Below are 26,708 nucleotides of genomic sequence, written 5' to 3'. Positions count from 1 at the left end.
ACTTTTATCATAGCAGTTGCTATTATAGTGAACAATAGCCTAAAGGAAACCCAAGGTACTTTTACCAAAACAGCCGCGCTGAGGCTCAGGAAAGTGTTTAGGAAAGTTGACATTTTCTACATAGCTAACTCCAAGAAACTAGACCATCCCCTCTGCTACTAGATATTAACTTTAACCCAAGCAATTTTCCACATTTATAGACTGTATATGATGATTCACCTGTCTGTTTCTCAGGATCTCATTTTTTTCTCATCTATTATATATAATCATGGATTTGTTTTGCTTATGAACACTTTTTGCATAGGAAAATGTTCTTCTTTTTAAAAGCCACAGATTCTTACTTCTTCAATCTTCGTTTTTGGATTTTTCTTTCTCTCACTTCTCTTCCTCTCCCCCACCCTCTCTGCCTCTCTCCCTTCATCTCTATATATAGCCCAGATTTGAGCTGTTGAACTCAAAGGATCCTCCTGCCTCAGCTACCCAATGAGCTGAGATTAAAACTGAGTGCTAATATGTACAATCTTTCCTCATTATCACTCTTTTTTTGGTTCTCTTTCACACTTTACATTATTTCTTTATTCATACATGTACTGCAAAGATACATATCAGGGCCTAATATGAGAAACAAATTCACAGGAATTTAAAATCTGTTAATATCAACTAATCATGTTCCTCGTAGGCCTTTCTATCAAACCTGCCAATCTATTGATATATATTTGATTGCTCTTTTCCTCCTCCTTTGACTAGCCAGGTAAATGATGTAATTCTTGGAATGCCATCTAACAGCAAGCCTCTACATTTCTAAGATAGATGTTTTCAAGACGACTTGAGAAGAAAATCAGGGAAGATGCTGTTATTGTGCCAGAACTGACATCAGCTTCTACTACAGACTCCATGAGAAGACTACAGGTTACAAAAAGGGGCCATTCGGGCTTTTATCATTTCGGTTTCTCAGACAGATGCAAAGAAACACACTGGGCTCCAAATTCTCATTCAAAAACCACAAAGAGACTTTTCTATGATAATTAAGCTCTTGCATTATAGCAACATGCCCTGTTTATGGAAGAACAAGAAGTAAGTGCTCTGGCTTCTAACACAGACATTCCTAACTTTTTGTCTCTTTACCTGTTTCTGAGATACATGCTAACAATGGGCCCTGGGAATGACAAATTCATGCCAGGTCCATCTTTGAGTAGCTGATGTTTCAACAGTCTTCAAACACCACTGAGAGCAATCAAGGGACAAGATGGGGCTCAATCACTACCCCATTTGGCAGGTTGTAAGTATTTAAAATGCATTGAAATTCTAGCATAGAACCAACAGAAATGATAGGCATAAATCAAGCATTCCGCTCCTTCAAAAGTAAGTTGCACTTACACTTTTCTACCTGTAATGACTCAGTTCCTACCCTTCTATACAGTCTTTTCAAAAGTACCACCTCCACCATAACTTCTCTGTTGGAGTCTTTTTATCCCAAAAGGAACTTTTTAAAAGGGAAGCACAAGCAAAAGTCATAAAATAGTTCCTCAATTTTGCCATAAATATTGTGTAACTTTGTGAAAGTTCCTCGGTATTTCAGAGACTGATAAATGTTGGCACAGGCCAGGAGCCAGAATTACATATTCTCTTTTATACAATATACTCTGGAGAAGAAATTTATAAGCATAATTATGATGAACTGATAACACTTTCCATCTTCACATCTGAAGTTTGGTAATATTAATACACAGGGGAAAAAATTCAGCACATAAAAGAAGTCTACAATAGAACTGACCAAGCAAAGTGTCTTGATCTCTAGGTTCTTGATTTAAACACTAAGAACTATATCTGCAATTTAGTTTAAAAATAACTTACAAATTAAAAAAAGAGAGAAAGAAAAGAAAACCAAAACTGGAAGCCAATAGCTCATGCCTATAACCCTAGCTACTCAGGGGCAGAAAAGTCCCCATGAGACTCTTATCTCCAATTAACCAGTCAAAAGCCTGAAGTGGAGCTGTGACTCAAAGTGGTAGAGTGCTAGCCTTGAGCACAAAGAGGCTCAGGGACAGCACCCAGGCCCTGAGTTCAAGCCCCAGGACTAACAACAAAAACAACAAAAAAAATTCAAATTATAGGCCAGGCATGTGCCTATAATCTCTAGAGACAGGCAGGATTTTGAGTTCAAGGCCAGCACTAATCACATCAAGGTACAATAATTACTGTCTATCCTGAGACAGCAAAGACATGAGGGAAGAGCTGTATACATGTATCCCAATGTCTAGAAAATATGAAATGCTTAATCTGTCCTTGCTGATTCTGATGACAAACAGGAGAGGAATAGTCAGCACGTGCATGCCAACAATCAGTATATCCAGTGTCTTCCAGAATTGTGTTTCCTCCTAGAGAAAACCAGCTGTATCTGCTCCTGATCCACAGAAAGGAACAAATTCAAGGTCCTTGGATCCTAAAATCAAATGCTGATACAAAAGTCGCACTGCATAGGCTGGTTTTTTTGAACACAGTAAAGAAAACATAGGAACACAGGCCTCTGTAGCCAATTTTCCTAAAGTCAAATAGACTGTATAACTTAAAATAATTTTTAAAAATTCTATTTCAGTGAGTATTAACAACTATAAGACATTCTGTATGGTGTTAGTCTTGTCTGACTATCTGAGACTATGTCTTGCTGCATTACTGAGATGAGTCTTGAACTTGGACTCAAGCAACCCTCTTATTTAAGCCTCCCAAGTAGTAAAGACTACAAGCATACACCAGAAATGCACTTTTTCCTATTTAACTCTCATAACAACCTTAAGGAGTAGGCAGTATTACCATTCCCCTCATCCGTGATGGGCAATTGAAATATAGAAACGTGATTAAGCTCAAAAAGAATCAGGAATGAACTAGCAGGCCTCATACAAAGCACTATCTTTAATCCTTACATCAACTTCAGTACTCTCCAAATGTTCCCTTCAGTGCCTGAAAAGGAACACCTGTTAAAAGTAATAAAATAGACAGGCCCTGGTGGCTCACTCCTACAATCCCAGATAATCAGGAGGCTGAGGTGTGAGGATCACATTTGAAGCCAGTCTAGGCAAAAAAGTGAGACTCTTATCTCCAATTAACCACTCCAAAAAAGTGGGAAGTGACACCAAGGCTCAAGTGGTAGAACACTAGCCTTGAGTAAAAGAAGCTCACGGACAGTGCCTAGACCCTGAGTTCAAGCCCCAGAACTTACAAATTACAGGGTAAAAACTTTTTATTGCCTCCTTTGACAACCCAGTGAAACTGGGCATGATAAAACACACTTGTAATCCCAGTCCTTGGGAGTCTAAAGCAGCAACAAGCTTGGGCTACACAGTAAGATACTTAATCAAAATAAACAAATAAAATACAAAAATATGAAGGCAACTTGAAGAACAAAAGCAAGAATTTAAAAAAAGAAAAAGGAAGAAATTCTCCAATTTACTGAATATACACACACAAAATAAAAATAAAAATTAATAAATAAATAAAAAAGGAAACCAGTGTTGCAAGTTCAAACTGCCAAAGCATGCCTGTCACCACGTAGGAAATGTTATTTCCCGGGAAGCTGGTGTGCTCTTCTTCCCTCAGAACTTGGGCAAGACATAATTTCCTAAAAGTACAAATCACAGGTACCAAGGGATGATCTAGTGACTCTGGTTAGAACACACATCTACATGAAAATCACATGAAAACAAACTCAATAGCTCATAAAGAAGAGAAAGCAGCAAGGAGAAAGCAAACACCAGAACCCATTTCATAGAGCCACCTCCCTCATCCAGGACTGCTGGATATGGCGCTGAATCTTCATTTTTGTCTTTGTTTGTTTGTTTTGGTTCCCGTCCTGCAGTTTGAACTGAGGGATTGGTTGCTGTCCTTGAACTTTTGTGCTCAAGACTTTTGTGTTCTACCACTGGAGCCACAGCACTACTTCTGGCTTTTTGGTGGTTAACTGGAGTCTCATGGACTTTTCCTGCTCAGGATGGCTTCAAATCATGATCCTCAGATCTCAGCCTCCTAAGTAGTTAGGATTACAACTATGAGCCACTGGACCTGACTATGAACATGGCATCTTAATTTACATAGGATTTGAAACAAACTCCAATCACAGATTTGGATACATCCGGGTCCTACTCCAACCACCACTATCTCTGCTCATCTGTACTTTGGCAAATGCTGGCCCCAGGGAATGGCGGGCAATAATCAAGTGAGGTCATCGGGGAATAGCATGTAAAAGCAGCAAATATCAAAACCAAGACAAATGTAAGCAGAAGGTCAGTGAAGACCAACAGCACCAGAGAAATAGCTCAAGCCAACAGATGAAGAATTTAGAAAGGTAAAACTTTTTTATAAATTAAAAAAAAAAAAAAAGACCAAAGAAGAGGTACAAAACATGCATTCAGGAAGAAGTACACGGGTTCAAAAAATAAAGAAGAAAACAATCAGAAGAAATGCAAATAAGCCAACAAAGCTTAAGAAATACTGCAGAGATGAATGCCACTTTGGGAGCAACAAAATATAAGACCTTGACTGAAATCACAGTAAGAAAAAAACTGATCAATGGGAAAGCACAGCAAGTAAAATAAAAGTTAAAGATATGAAAAAAACACAGATATGAAATACCAAGGAGAAATGCCATACATATTTTCAATTAACCAGGAAGAATGAATCAAAAAGTGTAATTACAATATAACTTTTAAATCTCCGATATGACAACTAACTCAACTATTCAAAGTTGAAGGGCAAGATCTAAAGGAAAAAATGATATAGAATAGTAAAAACCAAGACCTAATCAAAAGCAGTCTGTGAGTCAGGTGCCAGTGGCTCAAACCTATAATCCTAGCTATTCAGAGGTTGAGGATTGTAGCTCAAAGCTGACCTGGAAAGTCCCTGAGACATCACCTCCAAGTAACTAGGGGGTAAACAAACAAACAAACAACAACAACAAAACAGAAGCAGAGATTTAGTTCAAGTAGTAGAGTTCTAGACCTAAATGAAACAGCCAAGCAAAAACATGAGTTTGGGCAGAAATGGCAAACACACACACCAGCACAGGCACACACAGGAGTCTATGGACATCTTGAGTAATGAAGGAAACTAGCAAAGAAGAAAAGATTACTTTGCCTTCAAAAGTTATACCAAATCACAGATGGCAATGAAATCTGTTTTTCATATTCTGAGGGATATATTAATGCTCAATATATCTGGTAACAGTTAAAAATCAGAAAGTAAGCATTTTTCTTTTTGTGTGGGTACGGGGACTGGAACTCAAGGCCTGGCCACACTATCCCTTAATTTTTTTTTTTGTTTTTGTTTTTGTTGCTCAAGGCTGGCACTCTACTTGCAGCTTTTGCTGGTTAACAGATTATCCTGGTCAGCCTGACACTGAACTCGGGTCCTCAGCTCTCAGCATTACAAGGATAACAAGATAGCAGATCTCAGGATTAGTTAGGATTATAGGCAGGAGCTACTCTGACAAGGCTAAGAATGTAACTATTATTAAGAACCTTAATTTAAAAGACCAGTTTAAGGGCTGGGAAGTTGGCTCAGTGGTAGAGCGCTTGACTTGCATGCCTGAGGCCCTGGGTTTCGATTCTCCAGCACCACATAAGCAAAAAGGAAAAAAGCCAGAAGTGGTGCTGTGGCTCAAGTAGTAGAGCGTTAGCCTTGAGCTGAAGAGCTGAGGGACATCGCCCAGGCCCAGAGTTCAGACCCCAGGACCGGACCCAAAAAAAGACTAGTTTAAAAAGGGGGGGGGGGGGGGAGACTAGTAATGTCATTAATTTTCCTAATTTTCACATCAAACACACACAAAAAAAAAGGTCAAAAAAATGTTAGTGAAAGTCAAATTCAGTTGTTTTTAACAGAATTACCAGAATCGGATCTGAAAGTTGTTCTCCCAGCTCCTACTTATTAGTATCATCATTTGGTAAAAGGACATTAAATTAAAATTAATAATAACTCCTTTAATTGGTTTCTTATGGATGGTTTGGAAGTAACCAGAAAAAAAAAAAAAAAAAAAACACAGAATAAATACGGGCCTATATCTGTGGAAATGTAAAGTCTGAATGTGATGCTATGACTATAAAACCATCAGCACTTACTTGTATTTATGCACACAGAGATGCTACAAATGATATTCATGAAATGTTATCAGATGGTTCGAGGCAGGAAGGAGATGGGCTTTGCATGCTTTAGTGTTTTTAAAATGAGCAGTGCATCATCTTTTCAAATAAAGCTATTCTACTCCAACAATTCTATAATCTTCTTCAAAACCCTGCATACGATTTTCTTCTCATTTCCCAGATAAGATAAATGAGGACATGAAGCTGAAGTGACCTAATTCAGGATATCTGAATAAAAACTGAGATGTATCTACTAGCTTGTATCATTCTCAGATCTGTTGCTTTGGCTCCATGAAAGAAAAAACTTGTCATACAAATGACATGCGCTCAGAAATAGGATGGATGAAATATGAAGTACGAAGTGGCCAGGAGAATTTCACATAATGCTCGCATAACCCACCAGTTCCAACAGACAGCAGCAATATACCCTGGAGGCCACAGAGGATATGACTTCCCAGCATGCTTGAGGGTAATTCTAGAATATTCTGCAAATCTTTGACATTGTGTAGAAGAATCATACAATGCATGAATCTTTAATGTGTGATATCAAATCACTGACACACTGATACACACACACACACACCTCTTATGTTCCACAGCTTTAAACTTTTCCCAAAAGTACATCATTTTCTTTTGCCTGCAAAACAGCTTTGAAATTAGGCATGCCAGATGTGATCAGATCCACATTTTAGGTGAGAAAATTTAAAAAGTTTACAAATGAGGAAGCATAGGTCTGAGATCATACAGATATTCCTATAGAGCCAAGAATTGGCTTTGTGTGCTTGTATGCGTGCATGTACATGCTCACATTTACTGCCTAGAGGCAGATGATCTATCTGCAATTATAGCATCCCAGTGTTGACCTGGTGTTTCAAGTATATGAACTGTGGTGCACCAGGCAAAGTGGTACATGTCTATAATCCATGTACACAGGGGACTGAGGCAGGGGAACTGGGAATTTGAAAACAGTTTGGGCTACATGGCAAGACCCTGTTTCAAAACAAGAACTATGAACTAAGGCTTTCTGGGCACTCATGACTACTATTTCAAAATGGAAGGAAAGCTGAATGGCAGTGGTCACATCTTCTGAGGTCGTGTAACTAGTACACTTCAGGACATCATAGGAAGCAAGTGAAAGTCAGCACACTGCACACCTACCACAACACAACAAAGCTTTCTGGGTATGGAATGGAGCACTTTCAGAAGGGTTTGCTATGGTTCTTCTAGTTTCCAAATAGAAAAAAAAAAGTGAAAAACCACCCCCACTGAAAAATGCCAAGTGGTTTAAAATGTTTATCAGATGTAATCACAGAGCAACAGTTTTAATGTCAACTCTGACAAACTGGTCTGATGTGTTTGCATGTCTATGTTCTGAACATCTGCTCCAAGCCAGCTGCTGAGAAGCACTGAGAAAACAGATGAAATGGCAAGGAAAGCCAAGGAAGCAGAGCCGGCAGCCAGGTCCCCAACACAGCACCATTCTAACAGCAACTGCTGACATGAGTTAGAATTATGTCACCAGGTTTGTTGTTGTTATTATTATTTTAAATTTTATTGTCAAGGGGGTTACAGTTACATAAGTAATCTTACTTATGTAACAGACATTTCTTGTCTGTTTACCCCCTCCCCCATTTTTCTCTTTCCCTCCCCCCCAACCCCTCCTCCAAGTTGTACAAATCATTTCCAACATATTGTCTTGAGTAACACTGTTGCATAGGTTTCCCCATTGTCCTTTGTCTCACCATTTTGTTGTTCCTGTTCCCTTCCCTAGTTCAGAAAAATGTATATATACCCAGGGTACCAAAATCAAATGACAACAGTGACAACAGGGAATAAACCATGGTTGGGGGGGGGGGGGGGCCACAAAAGAAAAAAAAGAAATCATGAGAAAACCAACAACAACAAAGAAAAACCTCTTTTGCTTGGCATTATCTTATATGGTCATATGTGCATAGCTATTGAGCTATTCTGTTTATGCTACTGTTTGTGAACAAGAAACATGAAGGAATTTTTGGAATTTATATGATGTTTTCACATAACACATGGTAAAAGGAAAAAGTATAGTGCAATAAAACTGAGTAAAGAAAGAACCTAATACAAATGGAGTGTATGTGTATAGGAGGGTGGTGGTAGTTCAAATGGAAATTTGTTCTCTTGCTTAGCATTTTTGCTCTTAATTGGAGCTCCATCACTTGGGCCACACCTCCAATCAAGCATTTCTGCTAGTTAACTGATGATAAGAATCTCTACAACTTTCCCGCTCAGACTGGTTTTGAACTAAGATCCTCAGACCTCAGCCTCTTGAGCTAGGATTATAGGAATGAGCCACTAGTGACTAACACACACTTTTTAAATAAAAAAATAAAAAAGCAGATAAAGACAACTCTTGCAAGTCAGACTCTCTGACACAATGAAATGTTTATAAATCTCAAATTGATTATTTGTATCTTAAAATCTAAGCATAAAGGCACACCCATGATACCCTGTGGCTCTCAGCAAGATTTTTATCTGCTAACAAGCTAGCAAGGTCTCAAAGTGGTATGATTCATAATCACATCCCTTTTAATCTAGGAAGAATATGTTAATATTGTTTCCACTGTTGGCAGGTTTTAAACTTTATTTTAATTCTGACCTTTTCAATGTACTACTTGAGAGGCGTATAGTAGAAGGATCATATTTGGAAAAAAAAAATCTCAAAAATAATCAGCAAAACCTGGGACTGGAGTCCAGTGACTGGAACAAAACTTAGCAAGTGCTGTGTTCAAACCTCAGCAACACTAACAACAACCAAAAAACTACTCAGAAACTATAAAAATATAAAATTTTAATCTCTACTATTTTCTCTCTGAATCAGACTTGGTAAAAACAGCAGCAGATTAAAACAGACTTAAAATGAAGCATCAGTGCATTATGTATTATCCTCTGTTCAAAGGAAATCACAACTAAAGGTAAGGATGAAAATTATTTTAATAAAATGCTCAGTGAAACAAACACATGAAGTGAAATTCTAGCTGCTACTACCATGATAAGAAATTGGAAGTCATAAGCAATTATCTGTGAGGCAGAAAGAATCACACCTGTAATCCTAACCAATCAGGAAGCTAGATCTGAGAGGTTTGCAACCAGACCAGGTATTAAAAATCTATGAGTCTCAAAAAAAAAAAAAAAAAGCCAGAAGTAGAGCTATGGTTAAACTGGTAGAGTGCCAGACCTGGGCAAAAAAATAAAAATTTAAAGGCAGCACCCAAACCCTGAGTTAAAGCACCAGTACTGGCACACAATAGAAGGGCTGGTACACAAAAGAAGAAAGGGAGAGAGAGTACACAAGAGAAGAAAAGGAGAGATGGAGGGAGAAGGAGGACAATTCACACATAATACACTCTAGCCAACCACAGTATTTCTTCAGGGTACACTCTAACAACCAGATTGTCCCTGACGTCATCATGGATTTTACACTGAAATTAGTTACAGAACAGTAACACTGTGAGCATTTATGTAATTTTACAAAGCGAACATGAATTCATTGATATATAATAATTTAATAATTTAAAGACCACCGAAGGTAAACAAAGCAATAACTACATCACCACCACTTATTAAAGAGAGGGCTAAGTGTGATTATCCATGCAGAGCATTTCCATATTGATACAAAGATGAAGTAAGGCAAGTCCCACTAACTTTAAGGAACACATAATGTTGACTTTACTTTGTAAACAATCTTCAGGATATGCTGAGCTCCTTTACCTCCAGCTCATAAATGTCGATTGTTAAATTTTAAAGAATCTTGCAAGCAAGTTAACAAATGAACCACTGAAGTCAACCACAGTATTTACACCAGGAAAATATGCCAAAAACTAGGTTTCCCATTTCCCATCCTCATCTCCATAGCCAACAGGCATACTAGCACATGAACACAAAAGGATGCTGAACACTTGGCCTCAAAATGCAAATGCACCCCCAAAGACACGACTAAGGTCATAAAGGGAAACTGTTCCAGATCCCATTTAGTTTCCTGGTACCATCTCTGCGCTGATAATCCCTCTGAACATTTGGCAGGGACAAGCAATAGAAAGCAGAAACACAGCGGCAAGGATGGAAGGCAGCGATTTCAAGTGGAAGCGACAGTAGAGAAAATCCATTCGTAAGCAACTATTAGGCCGGCAGAAAGACGTGGTGTGATGTACATGTGCTTGAACGTCATGAGAATAAGTGGGGACAGAACCTGGAAATTAGATGTACTGTGTAGTCAGGAGCACATTTTTTTTTTTTGCACCAGACCTGTCCAATGTAAAAGCTTTAGAGAATGTAGGTAATTTCCTTGGTATTACCTATGATTTCTATAGTTTATCAACTATGAGGTACAAGAAGAACACAAACAACTACCACAAATAAAGCAATGCCCAGAAATGCATTACTACCAATATTCTCAGAGTTCTGTCTCCTCTAATTGAGAACTGCCCATGACTCTGCGAACGCGGCGTGGAGAAGAGGGTCTCTCGGTTCCTCAGGGGAAAGCTAAACCTACAGAAGCATGTAGAACAAAACAGGCCAGCAACCACACAGGATGTCAGATGAGTTTTAGGGTTATTATCTGAGGAGCTGGTGTTTATTATACAATATCTGGCTTTTTAAAATTTTTTATTGTGAAAATACTGTACAGAGGAGTTACAATTACATGAGCAAGGTAATGCGTACATTTCTTATCAAGCATTGTTGCCTCCTCCCTTGTAATATATGGCTTTTTATTGGGACCAGTCATCAGGTGTCATTAAGTGGCTTTCCATTTCTCTAATGATTTTTTTAAACAGTCCTAGGGCTTAAACTCAAGCCTAGGCACTGTCCCTGAGCTCTCTGGTTGGAGCCATAGAGCCATTTCTGGTTTTCTAGTGGTTAATTGGAGATAAAGGTCTCAGGGACTCTCCTGCCTGGACGAGCTTCAAACCACAATCCTCAGATCTTAGCCTCCTGAGAAGCTAGGATTACAGGTATAAGCCACCAGCACCCAGCTAATGATTTCTTTCTTTCTTTCTTTCTTTCTTTCTTTCTTTCTTTCTTTCTTTCTTTCTTTCTTTCTTTCTTTCTTTCTTTCTTTCTCTCTCTCTCTCTCTCTTTCTTTTTAATGGTCCTGGGGCTTGAACTCAAGGCCTGGGCACTGTCCCTCAGATATTTTGCTTAAGACTACTACTACTGTACCACTTTGAGCAACAGTTCCACTGTCAGGTTTTAAGTGGTTATTTGGCGATAAGAACCTCAGGGGACTTTGCTCCCCCAGCTGGCTTCCAACCAAGATCCTATCATATCAGCCTCCAGAGTAGCTAGGATTACAGGCATGTGCCCCCAGCCCCCAGCTATGATTTTCTTTAATGTGCATTTATTGTTTTAATTTTGAATTAACATAAATATGAGGTTACATTGTGATATTCCATACATGTCCTATGATGAACAAATTCACTACCTCCACCACAGTTCCATTCATCCCCTCTGCTCCACTCTCTTCTGCAACAGCATATGATGCTATTCAGTGATCTCCACCCTTCTGTAACTACAACATTAAATAAAAGTCCTAGAAAAGAATGACAGTTGCATTTGCTGGCTGCCTTCTTAAGATATTAAAGTTAAGGTGTCAAAAAAGAAAAATTGTATTTTTTTTGGGGGGGGGGGGGCGGGGGCGGGGACGGGGGAGGGGGCGGGCGGTCGTGGGGCCTGAACTCTGGGCCTGGGTGCTGTCCCTCAGCTCTTCAGCTCAAGGCTAGCGCTCTACCACTTGAGCCACAGTGCCACTTCTGGCTTTTTTCTTTTTGCTTATGTGGTGCTGAGGAATCGAACCCAGGGCCTCATGTATGCAAGGCAATCGCGCTACCACTGAGCCACCTTCCCAGCCCCAGAAAAATTGTATTTTATAGATAGATGTATGTGTACCAGGATTGACCAGTATCTCATCTAATCAGTCAAAGAAATGTTTTAATGTGAATAACTTCCCAACAGAACCTTTTCTACAGGGTAATACCTGCAATGCAATTATACAGTTCGAATAACCAACCTTTATTGTTTTTCTCTTCATAGGGATATTCATTCATCCATTTGATTCTGGCGTCACATGGATCCTGAAAGACAAAGATAGGCTAAGTTTAAATGCTACAAGTTGACAATCTTCTATTGTTAAAAAGGGAAGCAAGTGGTGCTGTGGCTTGCTTTGAACTGAAGAGCTCAGGGACAGCGCCCAGGCCTAGAGTTCAAGTCCCATGACCACCAAAAAAAAAAAAAAGAAAGAAAGAAAGCACTCAAAAAGGGAAGCAAATTCTTAATTGTATAGTTAATGAAGCTCTTGATGAGTGGAATGAAAAAGTAAAAGTAATAGTCAATCAAACAGTAGTATACTGTTTGGTTATGGCTTGTTTTTTCACAGCCAGGAAGCAGGCAAGGCAGGAATGAGATGGTGGCTCACGCCTGTAAACGTAGTTACTCAGGAGGGTGAGATCAAAAGGTCGTGATCTGAAGCTAGTTCAGGTAGGAAAATCCTTGAGACTCTAATCTCCAATTAACTACTCATAAACCAGAAGTGGCACTGAGGCTCAAGTGGTAGAGTGCTAGCCTTGAGCAAGAGGAATTTAGGGACAGTGTCCAGGCTCAGAGTTAAAGGCCAGGGGGCAGAGGGGGGATGTGAGAAAACAGAGGAAGGAATGCCAGTTGTGACACTACAGAAATATTCTAGGCATACAAGTGCAGGAGTCCTAGGTGAGCGAGAAATGAAAACATAGCATGAGACAGAAAAGAGAAAATGCCAAACTCAGTTTATGTGTGAATTCTCGAATGAGAAATCGCAAATACTCAAACTCTAACAATTTGGCTCCATTTTTTTCTGAGCAATTAAGAATTCTTTTTTAATGCTGTTTTACTCTGGAAATGTTTTCCCCCCTGTTTAAAACTGTTATAAATGTGCAGAAGAATTAATATGAATATATTGATAGCTCTGTGTTGGCCAATCAATACTCAAGTAAATTTTCTAAACTCTGTGAGGTAAATTCTTATAGCACATCTTAAAACAAATAAAAATTTAAGTCAATATAGATTGGATTTGTCAAGAGTCTCAAATTTCCAGGATCACTTGCATTTCACCCGATATAATTAAATGTTCCTGGACTGCAAAATTCAGATTATAGCAGACTATTTGCTCCATATGGGATATATCTTACAAGTGTATTTAATAGCTCGGCATTATATAACATGCTTCAGAATTTCCATTCCATGAGGCAAATTTTCTTTGGCATTCAAGTGGAGCCAGCTTCTTAGGCACAGTTCCTTTTCCTTCTTTTGGTTTGGAACTAGATTCAAGAGGGACCATGCCCTGGAAGTTCTTAGGGGCACCATTCTGTGTCAATGTCTATGCACTATAGCAGTGAGCCTAGTCTCCTGTCTGTGTCTCCATATATCTTAACAGAGCCAGAATTCACTCACTCATCCACTAAGCCTTGGGGAGAACACAGAAGTGTTGGTTTTCCTTCCCTCTCTGCCCTCAAAATATGCCTCCCTAATATATACTGCAACATGCTACTTAAAAAAAAAAAAATCAGTGTGACCAGTCACACCAGTCGCTCACCCCTGTAATTCTAGCCACTCAGGAGACAGAGATCTGAGGACCGTGGTTCAAAGTCAGCCAAGGTAAGGAGAGTCCCCATGAGACTTTAATCTCCAATTAGCTACTCAAAAACCAGCAGTGGAGCTGTGGCTCACAGTGGTAAAAGACTGGCCTTGAGCAAAAGAGCGCAGGGACAGCACTCAAACCCTGAGTTCAAGCCGTAGGCCCAGGAAAAAAAAAAATCAATGTGACATACCGATATTATAGTGACAATGAAGTTGCGCTGTAGCTTAAGTGGCAGAGTGTTAGCCTTGAGCTGAAGAGCTTAGGGACAATGCTCAGGCCCGGAGTTCAAGTCCCATGACCGACCAAAAAAAAAAAAATTATAGTGACAGTCTAGAAATATTCTCTTGAATTCAGAGTACAATTCTTCAGTTTAAGTTTATGAAATCACAATACAGTACCCTTTGACAAGCTTTAAAACTCATCTAAGACACCACTAGTGTAATGCCTCATATTTATAATTCCAATTACTCAGGAGACCTAGGCAAAAAATGTGTGATTCTATCTGAAAATCAACTAAAGAAAAGCAAGGAGGGAGATGGTAGCTTAGTTCTAATGTAACAGAATCCTGAATTCAAACCCAGTACCACCAAACAAGCAACAACAAACAGAAGTCATCTGAGAAACCCTGATCTCATCAAAAAAATCTCATTGTTTTGTTTTTTGTTTGTTCCCTAGCCTTCTAAATATATCTGGCCCAATCTGTTCCAATTTCTTGGAAGAATGCACAAGTGCTTCAATACTGAGATTAAACTTGTATTGTGTTTCAATATACACCCAAGTGTGATCCTGATAAGCTTTTCCTATTTTAAAATACAATCAGCCCTCAATCTATACAGTTCCACATCCACAGATTTCAACTAACCACACATTAAAAAATACCAAAGAGAAACAAATTCCAGGTTGGAGGCATGGCTCAGTTGGTAGAGTGCTAGCCAATGAGCAAAAACATCAGACCAAAAAGGAATTATTTTCATCTGTCCTGAATATGTACAAAGTTTAGGCTTTTTCACTTTTCTCTAAACATTATCACATAGCATCTGCACAGAATTATGTACTGCAAGTCCTGTGAATATGATTTAAAGTACAGATGGACATGGTAGATGGAGATAGGTAACAGACTTAAATGACCTCAGATTTTGGTATCCACAGAGGCTCCTGGCACCAACTCTTGTCAGGTATGAAGGGAAGCCTATGCCATGATTTTCTTGTGGTTTTACCACAGATGGATGCTTCATGTAAAATGCTTTAGTTAATTGCAGTAATATATCATTATTTGCTCCGTAAGTTTTAGTGTCAATAATGCGTTAACATCTTTCCGTGTAAATCCTCTATGAACTAGGGATCTCTGTGAGCCAGGGTAAGACCTGTGTGCAACCAGAAAAAAAAAAAAAAATGCCCACTCTACCCCAAATTATCAGGAGAGGAATCAGTAAAAGATGCCTTCTGTAGACCCCACCAAAGCTACCTCTCCAGCCAGGCAACCTCATCCTACACCACTATTCTCAGGTGAGTCGATTCCATCCCTACCGGGACAAGGAAGAGTTTCCATGGTGCCGTTCTTGGCTTTGTCCCCCAATATATAGCAAAGGGTCAGACAAATTTGAACCGACCAATCACCACGTGTAGCACGAATGACTGAAGCTAATACTGAAAAATGGAAGAAAAAAAATCAAATGAAGAAAATTTCCTTCTACATTTATTACCCAAGTAAATTAGGCTTTAATTATACAATCCGTACCCGAGGGACAATTAGTTAATACAAAACTAAACATTAAATTATGTAAACTACGCACAACACAAGGTCAAACCTTTTTACAGTATTTTTTAAATCTAAAAATATCCCAAAGCTAGCATTTGTTGAAGACAGTTCTGCAGTTGATCCATTTGACCATGATGAAATTGATCAGAGGCCTAGTCTGTGCCCAATGTGTCTAATGAGATAATGTCAGCCACTATTTCCATCCCAAATTCTACTGCATAGTCCTCCTGGCTTATCTTATGATTTAGCCTCACAATCACCCACAATTTAAAATATATACTACCGTAGTTTAAAACTGGAGAGAACCTGGGTATAAGACTAATTTCTGCTTTGTAACTAATTCAACATCTAAAGGAATGTTCAAGATCTTCTGGCTCTTTATCTGTCTCCTTTATCTGTCATACTTTAAGTAGCATAAACTTAAGTAGCACAAAAAGGCAGGAAAATGGAAACAGTTTCAAGTTGTGACAGCCAGCACCTATCATCTCCTCACTTTGTGATCTTAAGCATCTCATTCAATAACATCAAGGCCCAGTGTTCTTCTCTACAGATATAAATGGGGATCACTTTTGCTGTATCTGCCCAGCCTACCCTAACTGGGGCAATATTTGCATAGCCATCTCTAAAACCTTAACGTGTCATATACATATGAACTGTGACTCTATCAACAGCTGAAATATTTAACAGGAAAAACTAAATTTCCCTAAAGGGAGGCCCCATGATAGAACAGATGAAGTCCCAAGTTTATGCATGCTGAGGGGCCTTTCGGTTGCTTCCAAATCCCCATCCAAACCATGATAGAAAATAGAAAACCTGCTTAGTTCCAATAACAGTTAATATCGTATCCATCTCCAAATTAAATGTACTCAGCTCTGCCAAATAGGTTTCTGAAATCATCCAGTTAGTCTCCCCAAAGCACAAATGTTTCAAAGGCCAGTGACCTCATTAACACATTCAGCACACATGTCATGGTTCTTACTTCCAAATATGCTCAGCTCTAGGTGGAGAGCAGCAGAAAGAATGAGGCATTTGGTTTAGGTGTAGAGAACATGAGAAATAAGAAATGCCATCAACTTACATTTTGATTTTTAAATCTGCTTTTAAACAAAAATGCCACTATTTTGAACCATGAGTAAATACACGTGCTGTAGGGGAGAGTGAAGAAATTCCAGTTGTAAATGTAGTTGAGTAGCTAAGGCAATAGAGAATGGTTTTCTAAGTTCTTCACTTTCCACCCCCACCACTTAAAATTTCCCCACATGACCATCAAAGCTTTCTTAGAATTCAAAGACAGTACTTCCAAGACAATAGACATGACCCTGGCCTTCACAAGAGGAGATGATATCTACCTTAACAATATGGAAACTCTGGAATAAGATCACAATGGTGTAGAGACAGTGTCATGCCACAGAACCGGGTTGTTAGCTATTCATCACAACCAAAATGATCTTAGATTCTCAGTCTTCACAGGTTATTGTTTAATAATTTAAGCACTTCAGGACTGGGCCATGCTAATGGGCCACAATGAACCAAGAATCCTAGCAGCTGCTTGGATGGAGATCAGGAAGATCATGGGTAGAGGTCAGCCTCCTGAGAAAGTTATCAAGGTAACATGTCCACAAGTAAGTAGGGCATGGTAGCTCCAGGTATAACTGCAAACACATGGGAGGTACAGATATGAGAATCATGGTCCAAGGCTAGCCTGGGCAAAACTTTGCAACAGTATTCAAACAACAACTGAAGATCAAAGGGTTAGAGTCATGCCTCAAGTTAGACAGAATTACCTGCCTAACAAACATGAGATGATGAATTCAAACTCCAGTACCCATAATAATACTATTAAAACTACTAATACATACATACATACATATATACATACATGCGTATGCATGTACATACGTACGTACATACATATATACATACTACACACACACCAATACACATATAATAACTTCAGGATCAAAATTTATATTGTTGCTAATTCTTCTGAAAATCCCTCTCTGTATATTTAAATACAGAGAAACAAGTTTTATATGTGAGTAGTCCGATATTCCATTCTCTGTCCAAAATTAGTTTTCTTCTGTGTTTCTTGCATGAATTCTGGGGCAGTTACAGCAGTCCCTTCTGGGATACTGTCTCCTAGATTTATAAATCACAGCTTCATGCCTTGTGACCTTGCGTTTTCCAGAACTACTAGAAAGGAGAATGGGGACAACCACATAAAGAAGTTTATTACATAATCAATCCAGGTGCCTAACTTTTAAAATGAAGGAAGGAACTTTGTCCCTGCCAAATCTGTGATATTACACAGGTCTCCAGCTTGCCTATGCTAAGTATCAAGGTTTCTACCATTCTAAGCTGGTATCTTCTACCATTTAAAGTTATTTCAGTTACATCTGTCACAGGGAACTCTTTTGGGAACTCAAATATTTCAAGGTTAATCTAAATATTTCTGGAGATAAATGCAACTCTAAGTGCTCTGTCTTCACAGCTATTTTGACTTAAAATGAAGGGAACCTAAAGACACAAAGCAGAATGCTTGTTGCTAAGTGACAGGTGACACCTACTGCATTTCCTCTGAACTTGTACATCATGACACAGCTGACTGCTAAAAAATAAAAAATAAAAAGACATTGAACACATGCTATTCTCTAGAGAAGTAAACTAGAGTTCAAATACCTGCGAACACACACTATAGTTCTTCAGCAAATCCTTTCTCTAAGACTAGAAACATCTCTCATAATATGAAAGGATGATTCTTAGTTCCACTGTGGGTCCAAATCTCCTAAGTTTAGGATACGTTTTAAAACATCATTGGCGACATAAGTTATCATCACACACAGAACGACTCATGCATGAAATCTGACTCCATCTCTTTTGGCTTATCAGGCAATCAGGTGGCAGGACAGAAAGTTCAGGAACCCTAACAGACTTAAAACCTGAGGATCTGACCTGAGTAGATGGGTAGGTGTTCTGCTTTCTGAAAGAAAGTCTGTATCCTCAAAAGAAAAGTCAAACATAAAAGCAGGCAGAGTGAGCATCTGCATTAACACTTGGGAGAGGGGGAGCTAAGGAGCTTTATCTTCCTGCGCCCCTCTCTAGATCTTTGTGGAGCAGGTCCACAGCCGTCCTCTTCCAGAATGTAAATTTCATAATCTTGGCAAAGAGAAAGACTATAACCATCAAACCATCAGGCCCAAGTTAGGTATTCCATAAATATCTTCCCACCTCTAATACCTATGTTTCAAGTACGCAAACTCCCCTTTCCACTTAAGCTTTCTTGAGAATGAAAAGGAAGTTATGAACTACCTTAAACCACATTCCACTTTCTGAATTATGACCTCCAACCAACCATAGTTGAATTTTTTTTTCATAGGAAGGCCCACAGATACAAAGGAAACACAATTTCCACCCTACAACTTCATACTACAGTGTTTCATCCATCAAGAGAATAAAATAGGAGAAAGGAAATTCAAAGGTCATTAGTAATCTCCACCCAATACTATCCCCTTAAAATTCTAACCTCATCTAAACTGATGGAAATTCTACATTTGTAAACCCCTTGTTCTTTTCACTTTCCGGTTTCCTTAACATTTTGCTTCCCCCATCTAGAAATTCTTTGCTATTATTGATAATTAAATAGAAAGAAGACGACAAATGAAAGCAAAGGTTCCCTTTGGAGTAAGGTATGCTTGGAACCTAGTACAATCACTTAAGAAGAGAACTGACAGGATGTTCAAAAGGCAGAGGGGTAAAGCAGAAGGACACTGACACGCAAATTACTCTTGAAATCTGTCCTCAGCTTCCATTCCCTGATACCACATCATCCTATGTACCCAAAGAACAAATAAACTCCCCCAAAGGAGAATAACCATAGCAAATGAATGGGTCGTTTCTTTTTCACATTATTGCATTGAATATAACAGGTAGAAAAATAATTTATAATATGCTTATATTCAAATAGCCACCTTGTTGGCACTGCTAGGCAAAAATCTGTTTTTGTCAGCAATGGGTTGAAGAGATAATTAAATTTTGCCTTTGTGGAAGTTAGATCTAAATTGTAATATATATGTAAATATACACAAGGCTATATGCATATGTACACAAACATATTAACTAAAGTATGGTACTGATTAGGGAAGATTCCAATCCTTTGAACAATATACAGTTTAATAAAATGAATACCAGGCAGCTGGAACACGGGTTATCAGGTCAGGGTGGAGCCAAGGAGAGATGAAAATGGAACTAGAAAAATTGAGGGGATGGGTAGGGTTGGGTGAGATGGGGAGGGAATGATGAAAGGGGGGGCACTGACTGAGATACGCTGTACTTATAAACTGACAGGTTGGACTGAAACCTCTTTGTACAACTACTCACAGATAGGTTTTCAAACTGGAAGTATTTTGCCTTTATGTCTAATTCATGTGGTTATGGGTGTAACAACATATAAGCCGAGTAGCATTTGTACTAGCAAATAAGTACACAAGTACTACTACATTCATTACTACTACACTCTGCCCATTACCCCCACTAAATAAATTCTGACCACATAGGTTTGCAGCGCCACATGAGGATACTGAGGTATATTTCCCTTAATCATGGCTTTCAGCCATGATTTGAAAGATGTTAAAAAAATCTTTGAGAGTTTTTAAAGCTTGTGGAAAGGTTACCCACCTATGAATTGATCTCTAGCACCATACTGAAGTAAAATGTAGTACAGCTTATGCACAGAGAAGCAAAATGAAAATTCTGAAAGCAAGTGAAAACAATCCACAAATATTTTACGATACTTACGTCACCACTATATTTCCATTGGGGCAGGTGAGCACAGCTAGATAGATAGGAGGGTAGTTTTATATTTTATACATTACTGACTTATGCCATACCAAAGAGAAGTTCCTCACTCAGTATGCAGTCTATGTATTTGGCTTTCCTATTAATTACTGTCTTGTATGCTTAATCTGCTAATGCTAAGCAAGATCATCCCATTCAGATCCATAGTAAACAAGTTTGCTAAGTGAATAAATTTATTTTCTAATCCATCACAATAGTTGATTAAAATATGTTGCTCTTATCTACTTTTGAATTAATTCCCATGAAATAAAACAAATATTTATTACATTAAGAGGAAAACATTCCATCAAGCTGTAAAACCTGAGCAGAAAAACAAATGGCGCACGCCTAATTATGGTTGACATTTAAATGAAATTTGCATTCTCAAAATATTTAGCAATAATTAGAAAATATCAGAGGAAGTATTTTTAGGATACTTTTATATTCAAACTCTTCACACATCTGAAGTCAAGGATGTTTTAACAAAGGCAGATTTATAATGCAATTTGAAAGATGGCTCAAAGAACTGAATGATTTGTTCACTGACATTCTGACACAATGATACAGAAATGAGAGGACTTGATATTTTTAATGCACCTCATGGATTGTTCTTGCTTGTACTGAACAACAGTTTTGACTGGCTGAGTTCATCACTGTGTGTACAATGACATCCTTCTTGTCTTGTGGAGTTCATAATCTGTCTATAACAGTTAGCTATCATAATACATAACCGATTAATATTTCCCAATGCCAAGTAAATTAATGGACTGCAAAATGGACACATCGATATGCTTCTCTCATACTAAAAACAAAACAAAAAAATCCAGAAACTTGAAATACATGTTTAGAATGAAATATTAGTTATTAAACTCACTCTTGTTTATAAGAACCTCAAAAGCTAAAACCCTTTAAAAAGCTAAAACATAAGCCTGATGGCTAGTGGTTCACCTATGGAATCCTACCTACTCAGGAGTCTGAGATCTAAGGATCAAATTTAAAGCCAATCCTTGGCAAACAATTATGAGACTCTTTGCTGATAAAAGTGGAGCTGTGGCTGAAGGGGTAGAGCACCAATTTGAAAAGAAAAACCCAAACAAGAGTTCAAGGTCCTGAGTTCAAGGTCCCATATGGGCACATATGTCCATGCACACACACCCCCAACCCTACCCTACCCCACCCCTGACACACACAATGTCACACACAAAATATTGTACTTACAAAGAATTAACTCCGACACATTTCAGCAATTTACAAGCAATAAAAAGCACTGCTTTTTGTAGTGATATTATGGATATATATTAAATGGTAAACTATACAACAGGAACCAAAGACATGAAAAATCATGCCTGATTTGATAAAGCTTACAATAAGCAAAGGTGAGCCAGATATAAATAACTAAAGTAATTATAAAAACTTCTACCTTTTAAATAATGATCATATGTTCAATATTGAATAGGAAGGTTGTTTTACATTTCATTAAATCATAGTTATTCCAGTTGACTGAAACTGACATCTCTATTTCACTGATTTGAGCCATTATTCTTTCACCCATATCAAGATGCCATCCTTAATATCACCATAATTGCTGTGTCAAAACCAGAATATAATGGGAAGTTGAACAAAACCAGAGGCTTTAAAGTGACACAGAGTTCTGTCATGGAAAATGGGGGGGGGGGGGGGGGGGGTAAATAAGATATGGTGGAAAATAGAAAAGTCTGATTTGGAGAACAAACATCCAAATGTAGATGTGCAATTCATAAAGCATGCCGACTGTGCACGTGGGTATCCTGGGAATTAGAATCTGTTTTAACTAGTCAGCTTATACCATTAAAAGAACTCTAATATAAAAAGAGCCATCTCAGGCAAATAATAAAGACAATTCTGAAAACCTGACCTCTGGTGTCTTAGGTATATAGCTGGATATAGAAATTTGTGTTACATATAATAAATCATGAACACAGATTGGATTGAAAGAAAATTCTCTGAAAAAGCAACCTAATTATTTTCATTTATAATGTTATTTTCATGCAATTCTTAATTCTTGTGACTTTTGTGACCATCATAGAGCAAATCTTTTAGTTTATTCTATTGTTCATAAATAATCAATATGTATGTATGTATGTGTCTCTCTATATATCGATGAAAATATGCAATTATGATGTATTTGCATGTGGCATTACATATACTAATCACAAGAAGGAAAAAAAACTCTCAAGAGTGAATTTCAACAAAATAAAATTACTTTCAAAAATAAGGGTCTAGCAGCCAAAGAATGTCTAAAGCATTTTGAAAAAATAATTTCAAAAAAAATATGTGCCATTATTTTCTGGAAGAAAAAATTGCTCATTTACATTCCCATCAACTTGAGTAAGAATGCCTTTTCCCCCAGCATTTTCAGCAATGTGACTGGAACCTGTAGTCATTATGGTAAGTGAAATAAGCCAGATACAGAGAGATACATATTCTCATTCATTGTAGAAGCTAAAAATGTGGGTCTCATGGAAGAAAAGAATAGCATAGTGGTAACCAGAGGTTAGTTAAAAGGGGAGGAGGGAGAAGAAGTTGACATTGGATAACAGATACCAAAATAGAACTAGACAGGAGATTAGATCCAGTATTGCATAATAAAACCGGGTAACAATAATCTAAAATATTTCAAAATAACTACAAGGAAAGAGTTTGAAAATTTTCACATCAGTTTGGATTAGCTCAAGTATATCCTCCCAATGTTTTAAGGGTTGATCCTGACTAGCTAGAAGCAGCAAAATCTTTAAGAGATGGAGCCTAATGTAAGATGCTTGCGTCACTGTGGACTTTACCCTTGGAAAGATGAATATAGTTTCCATGAGATCCTAACTAGTCTCCTAGAAAGAAGTTGTAAATAAGGAAGAATGGTCCACACCTACTCTTTTGTTTCTGGTGATGTTATGTGACCTTCTCTCTCATCATAATGCCATATGCATGTGATGTAACTAGCAGGTCCCTCCAAGCTAAGCAGATATCAATGCCATGTTTTGAACCTACAAAACTGTAAACTCAATAAAATCGTTGTCTTTGTAATTTAGCCAGCCTCAAATACTTTGTTATAAAACAAAATACTTACACAGTTCTCAGAACATATAATTGACCAATGTTTGAGGCGATGAAAATGCTAATGATCATATTTTGGTAATCACATATACTGTACAACTATCAACTTACCATACATATAAATATGGTATCAATTTCTAAAAAAGCCAATTTTCAGGGTTAAGAATCTGTTCAGACATATATAAAACCAAAATAATAAAATTAAGAGTTGGTCTATACATAAGTAACCTATGATTTATTTTCTCTTTCTGTCACAACTAGGGAAACAAGAACATACCTCCACAATGGGCTTACTTGTTGGGATGAGGTCTCATTTTCCCCTTGGGGCTAACCTCAAATTCCTCCCAAGTATCTGGATTAGGTATAAGCCAATATGCTCTACATCCACTCTATAATTTTTTAAAAGTGTTCATGACTTAAATAACTTCTTACTCCCACTCATTTAATCAGGATAAGTAGTCACATATAGCTACTCAAAAAATCATAGGAATATACATCTGATCATCAAAGATCAAATCTTTCAGAATATTATTCAAACATAAGTCAATGAAAATCTGTCCACAGATAAAATACATGCAAGGACACATACCTGAGCAATGGTGACACATAATCAGATAAAATCCTGAAGAATATGTAAGTCATTAAAATTATTTTTAAATTTAAATAAAGAAATATTTAAAAATATTTTCTCAAGTGGCTCAAGTGATAGAGCAACAGCCTTGAGTAAAAATGCTAAAGGATCATGCGCAGGCCCTGAGTTCAAGCGCTAGTACCAGCAAAGAAGGAATAAAAATACAAAGAAAACAAGCTCCTTTAATTTCTCTAACTTTATTCCCAAGGATGACTATATCTTAGCAGGAAAAGGGAAGGAAAACTGCTAGCCACAGAAGTAAATTCCAGTTGTCTATGAGTGGAAAGAGGTCAGTTCTCATTAGCAGAATCAGTGGAGAAATCTGTAGGCCAGGATTGGCAAAAAAACACAGCATGAATTTCATAGGAGTTGGGACTGTTCTAACAACCATTACTGAATGCACTCAACCTTATAAGATGGGTAGAATTATTATCCTCATTTGCAAATGTGGAAACACAGAAAAGAAACATACCTAGCGAGCAAGGCTTAGGATTCTTAAAGCTGCCAGCTGGGTTCTGGTCTTCCCATTAAGGTATCTTCTCTAACAATTCAGGTAAACTCTCTACCTCTACACCATCTCCTTTCACAAACGCACCAGCGAGAAGTGACTGATACATGAAAAATAGTAATGAAGTAATCCAATTTCAGCACATGATTTCAGTCTATTCCTCTCTAAGAGAATGAAGTGATAGAGTTTTTCTGAGCTCAGGACATATTGGTCACAAATAAACTGTATCCTCTATGCGCAGCAGTTAGTTCTGAGAATACATTTCAAAGCAATGTTTCTGACCAGTGCTGGAGTTTGTTACCTATTAATTAAAGTATATAATTTCAGAAAGGTAAATTATCGTAATTTTTGTAAGCTTCTTCCTTCTGCTCAGATTGTTTTTTTTTTAATTGTGAAAATACTGTACAGAGGGGTTACAATTACATGGGCAAGATAATGAGTACATTTCTTATCATCTGCTCCGATTGTTAAATTGTAACTAAATTACAAAAAAATCCTTTTCTGATTGCAAAAGTACTAACTTGAACCTAATATGTAACAACTGCAATATATTAATGAGATAATGAAGAGTTGCCATCTCATTAAAAGAAAAGAAGCCAATCAGAAATAACCTGTGCTTTCCAATAGTTAACTCTTCAGAACTGGCCTTAAGAAATAAAGACAGAATAGAGTGACTATTGCTCACACCAGTAATCCTAGCTACTCAGGAAGCTGAGATGTGAGGATCACAGTTCAAAGCAAACACCCACCCTGAATTCAAGCCCTCGTACTGGGACAGAAAAAAAAAAGGCAGTAGTAAGGAAATATAATGTATAAGAGTCCTAATCATATGTGCTCCTTATCTCTCACTTAAATCGCTGGGGATGCAAAATTGCATTTTAAAAACTGGCAATGGTATGCAGCATTTTGACAAAGGGCTTATGAAAGTAGGGATGGTGGGTAACAGATAATGTGATCTGACATGTAACTTCATCTTGTCAAAGAGTTAGGGCATGGCGAATGAAAACAAGTGCATTTCAGTTGAGGAAAACCAAGCTGATAACAACTTGCTAGTAATCAGCAATAAACTGAAGTGTGCACATGAATCTGTCGATCAATTTTAATTTGAAAAGAACATTCAATCAGCATGCAAATGAACACAACCGCACACTCGTGCAAGGCATATACTATTTTCAGCACTCTTTAAAGAGCAATTTCTGTCCAAAATACACTCATTTCCTTCATCACAGAAGGTTGCTGGCTGTTAACTTCTAAAGGCGTAATTCTTTTATTTTTACTCATAAGCTTCAGCTTCCAACATACTTCAACCTTCAGGTTTATAAAATGCATTTTCCACAGAAAGAAAAAAGAAAAGAGGAAAGAGGAAAGAAAAGAAAAGAAAAGAAAAGAAAAGAAAAGAAAAGAAAAGAAAAGAAAAGAAAAGAAAAGAAAAGAAAAGAAAAGAAAAGAAAAAAGAAAAGAAAAGAAAAGAAAAGGAAAGGAAAGGAAAGGTTTGGCAGGGATGGTACTGTGATGTGCAACAAACCAAGCTATTTATGTCACTCTCAACCTCAAGACTTGGTCATTTCTTTCCAACTGATCTCAATTTCTTTTGACTTTCAAAGAAACCTCAGTTTTCTTCCCCTCCTCCTAAGAGGGGTTTGTTTCATCTCTGCCCCAAGCAAATTTCCCTTGTACGACAGTCTCCTTATAAGCCAAAAAATGCATTGAATAAAGTCAATACACTCTCACTATTTTTATGATACTAACCTTATAAATCTACAAATAGAACAAATGGTCTTTTCAAATGAACCATTAAAGGGGACATTACCAGCCAACACTGGTAGTCCTAACTACTCAGGAGAAGGAACAAAGCTCAAAGCCAACCTAGGCAGAGAAGCCAGAAAGATTCCATGCCAATTTACTAGCAAAAAGTAAGTCTGGATTAAATGGTAAAATACCAGTCACAAAGGCAGGCAAGCTAAACAAGACCAGGGTCCTAATTCAAGCCCTGGTATCAGAAACTAAATTAAAATTAATTTTAAAAAAAAATCAACCAAGCTTTTCCTACAGAAATTTAAAAGACAAGTCTCTGCCATAATTATCCCAATCCAGCTTTTACTGGACTCTTCCCAGTG

General features: G+C 37.8%; 1 protein-coding gene across 2 annotated transcripts in view; it reads right to left on the bottom strand.

Moving 5' to 3' along the window:
• Klf12 (Kruppel like factor 12) overlaps positions 1 to 26,708 on the bottom strand; it is a 355,582-nt gene that overhangs the window by 222,247 nt on the left and 106,627 nt on the right. For both annotated transcript variants that reach the window (XM_042685420.1, XM_042685421.1), the window contains exon 2: positions 12,169 to 12,232. In XM_042685420.1, coding sequence (XP_042541354.1) covers positions 12,169 to 12,201 — 33 coding nt within the window. In that variant the 5' untranslated portion in view covers positions 12,202 to 12,232. The remainder of the gene's footprint in view (positions 1 to 12,168; positions 12,233 to 26,708) is intronic.

The sequence above is a fragment of the Dipodomys spectabilis genome, unplaced genomic scaffold (assembly GCF_019054845.1).
Source record: "Dipodomys spectabilis isolate Male_0828 unplaced genomic scaffold, ASM1905484v1 ptg000095l, whole genome shotgun sequence".
NCBI classification, from domain to species: Eukaryota; Metazoa; Chordata; class Mammalia; order Rodentia; family Heteromyidae; genus Dipodomys; species Dipodomys spectabilis.
The sequence above is the reverse complement of the archived record's forward strand: the minus strand, read 5'-3'. Positions and strand labels throughout refer to the sequence as shown.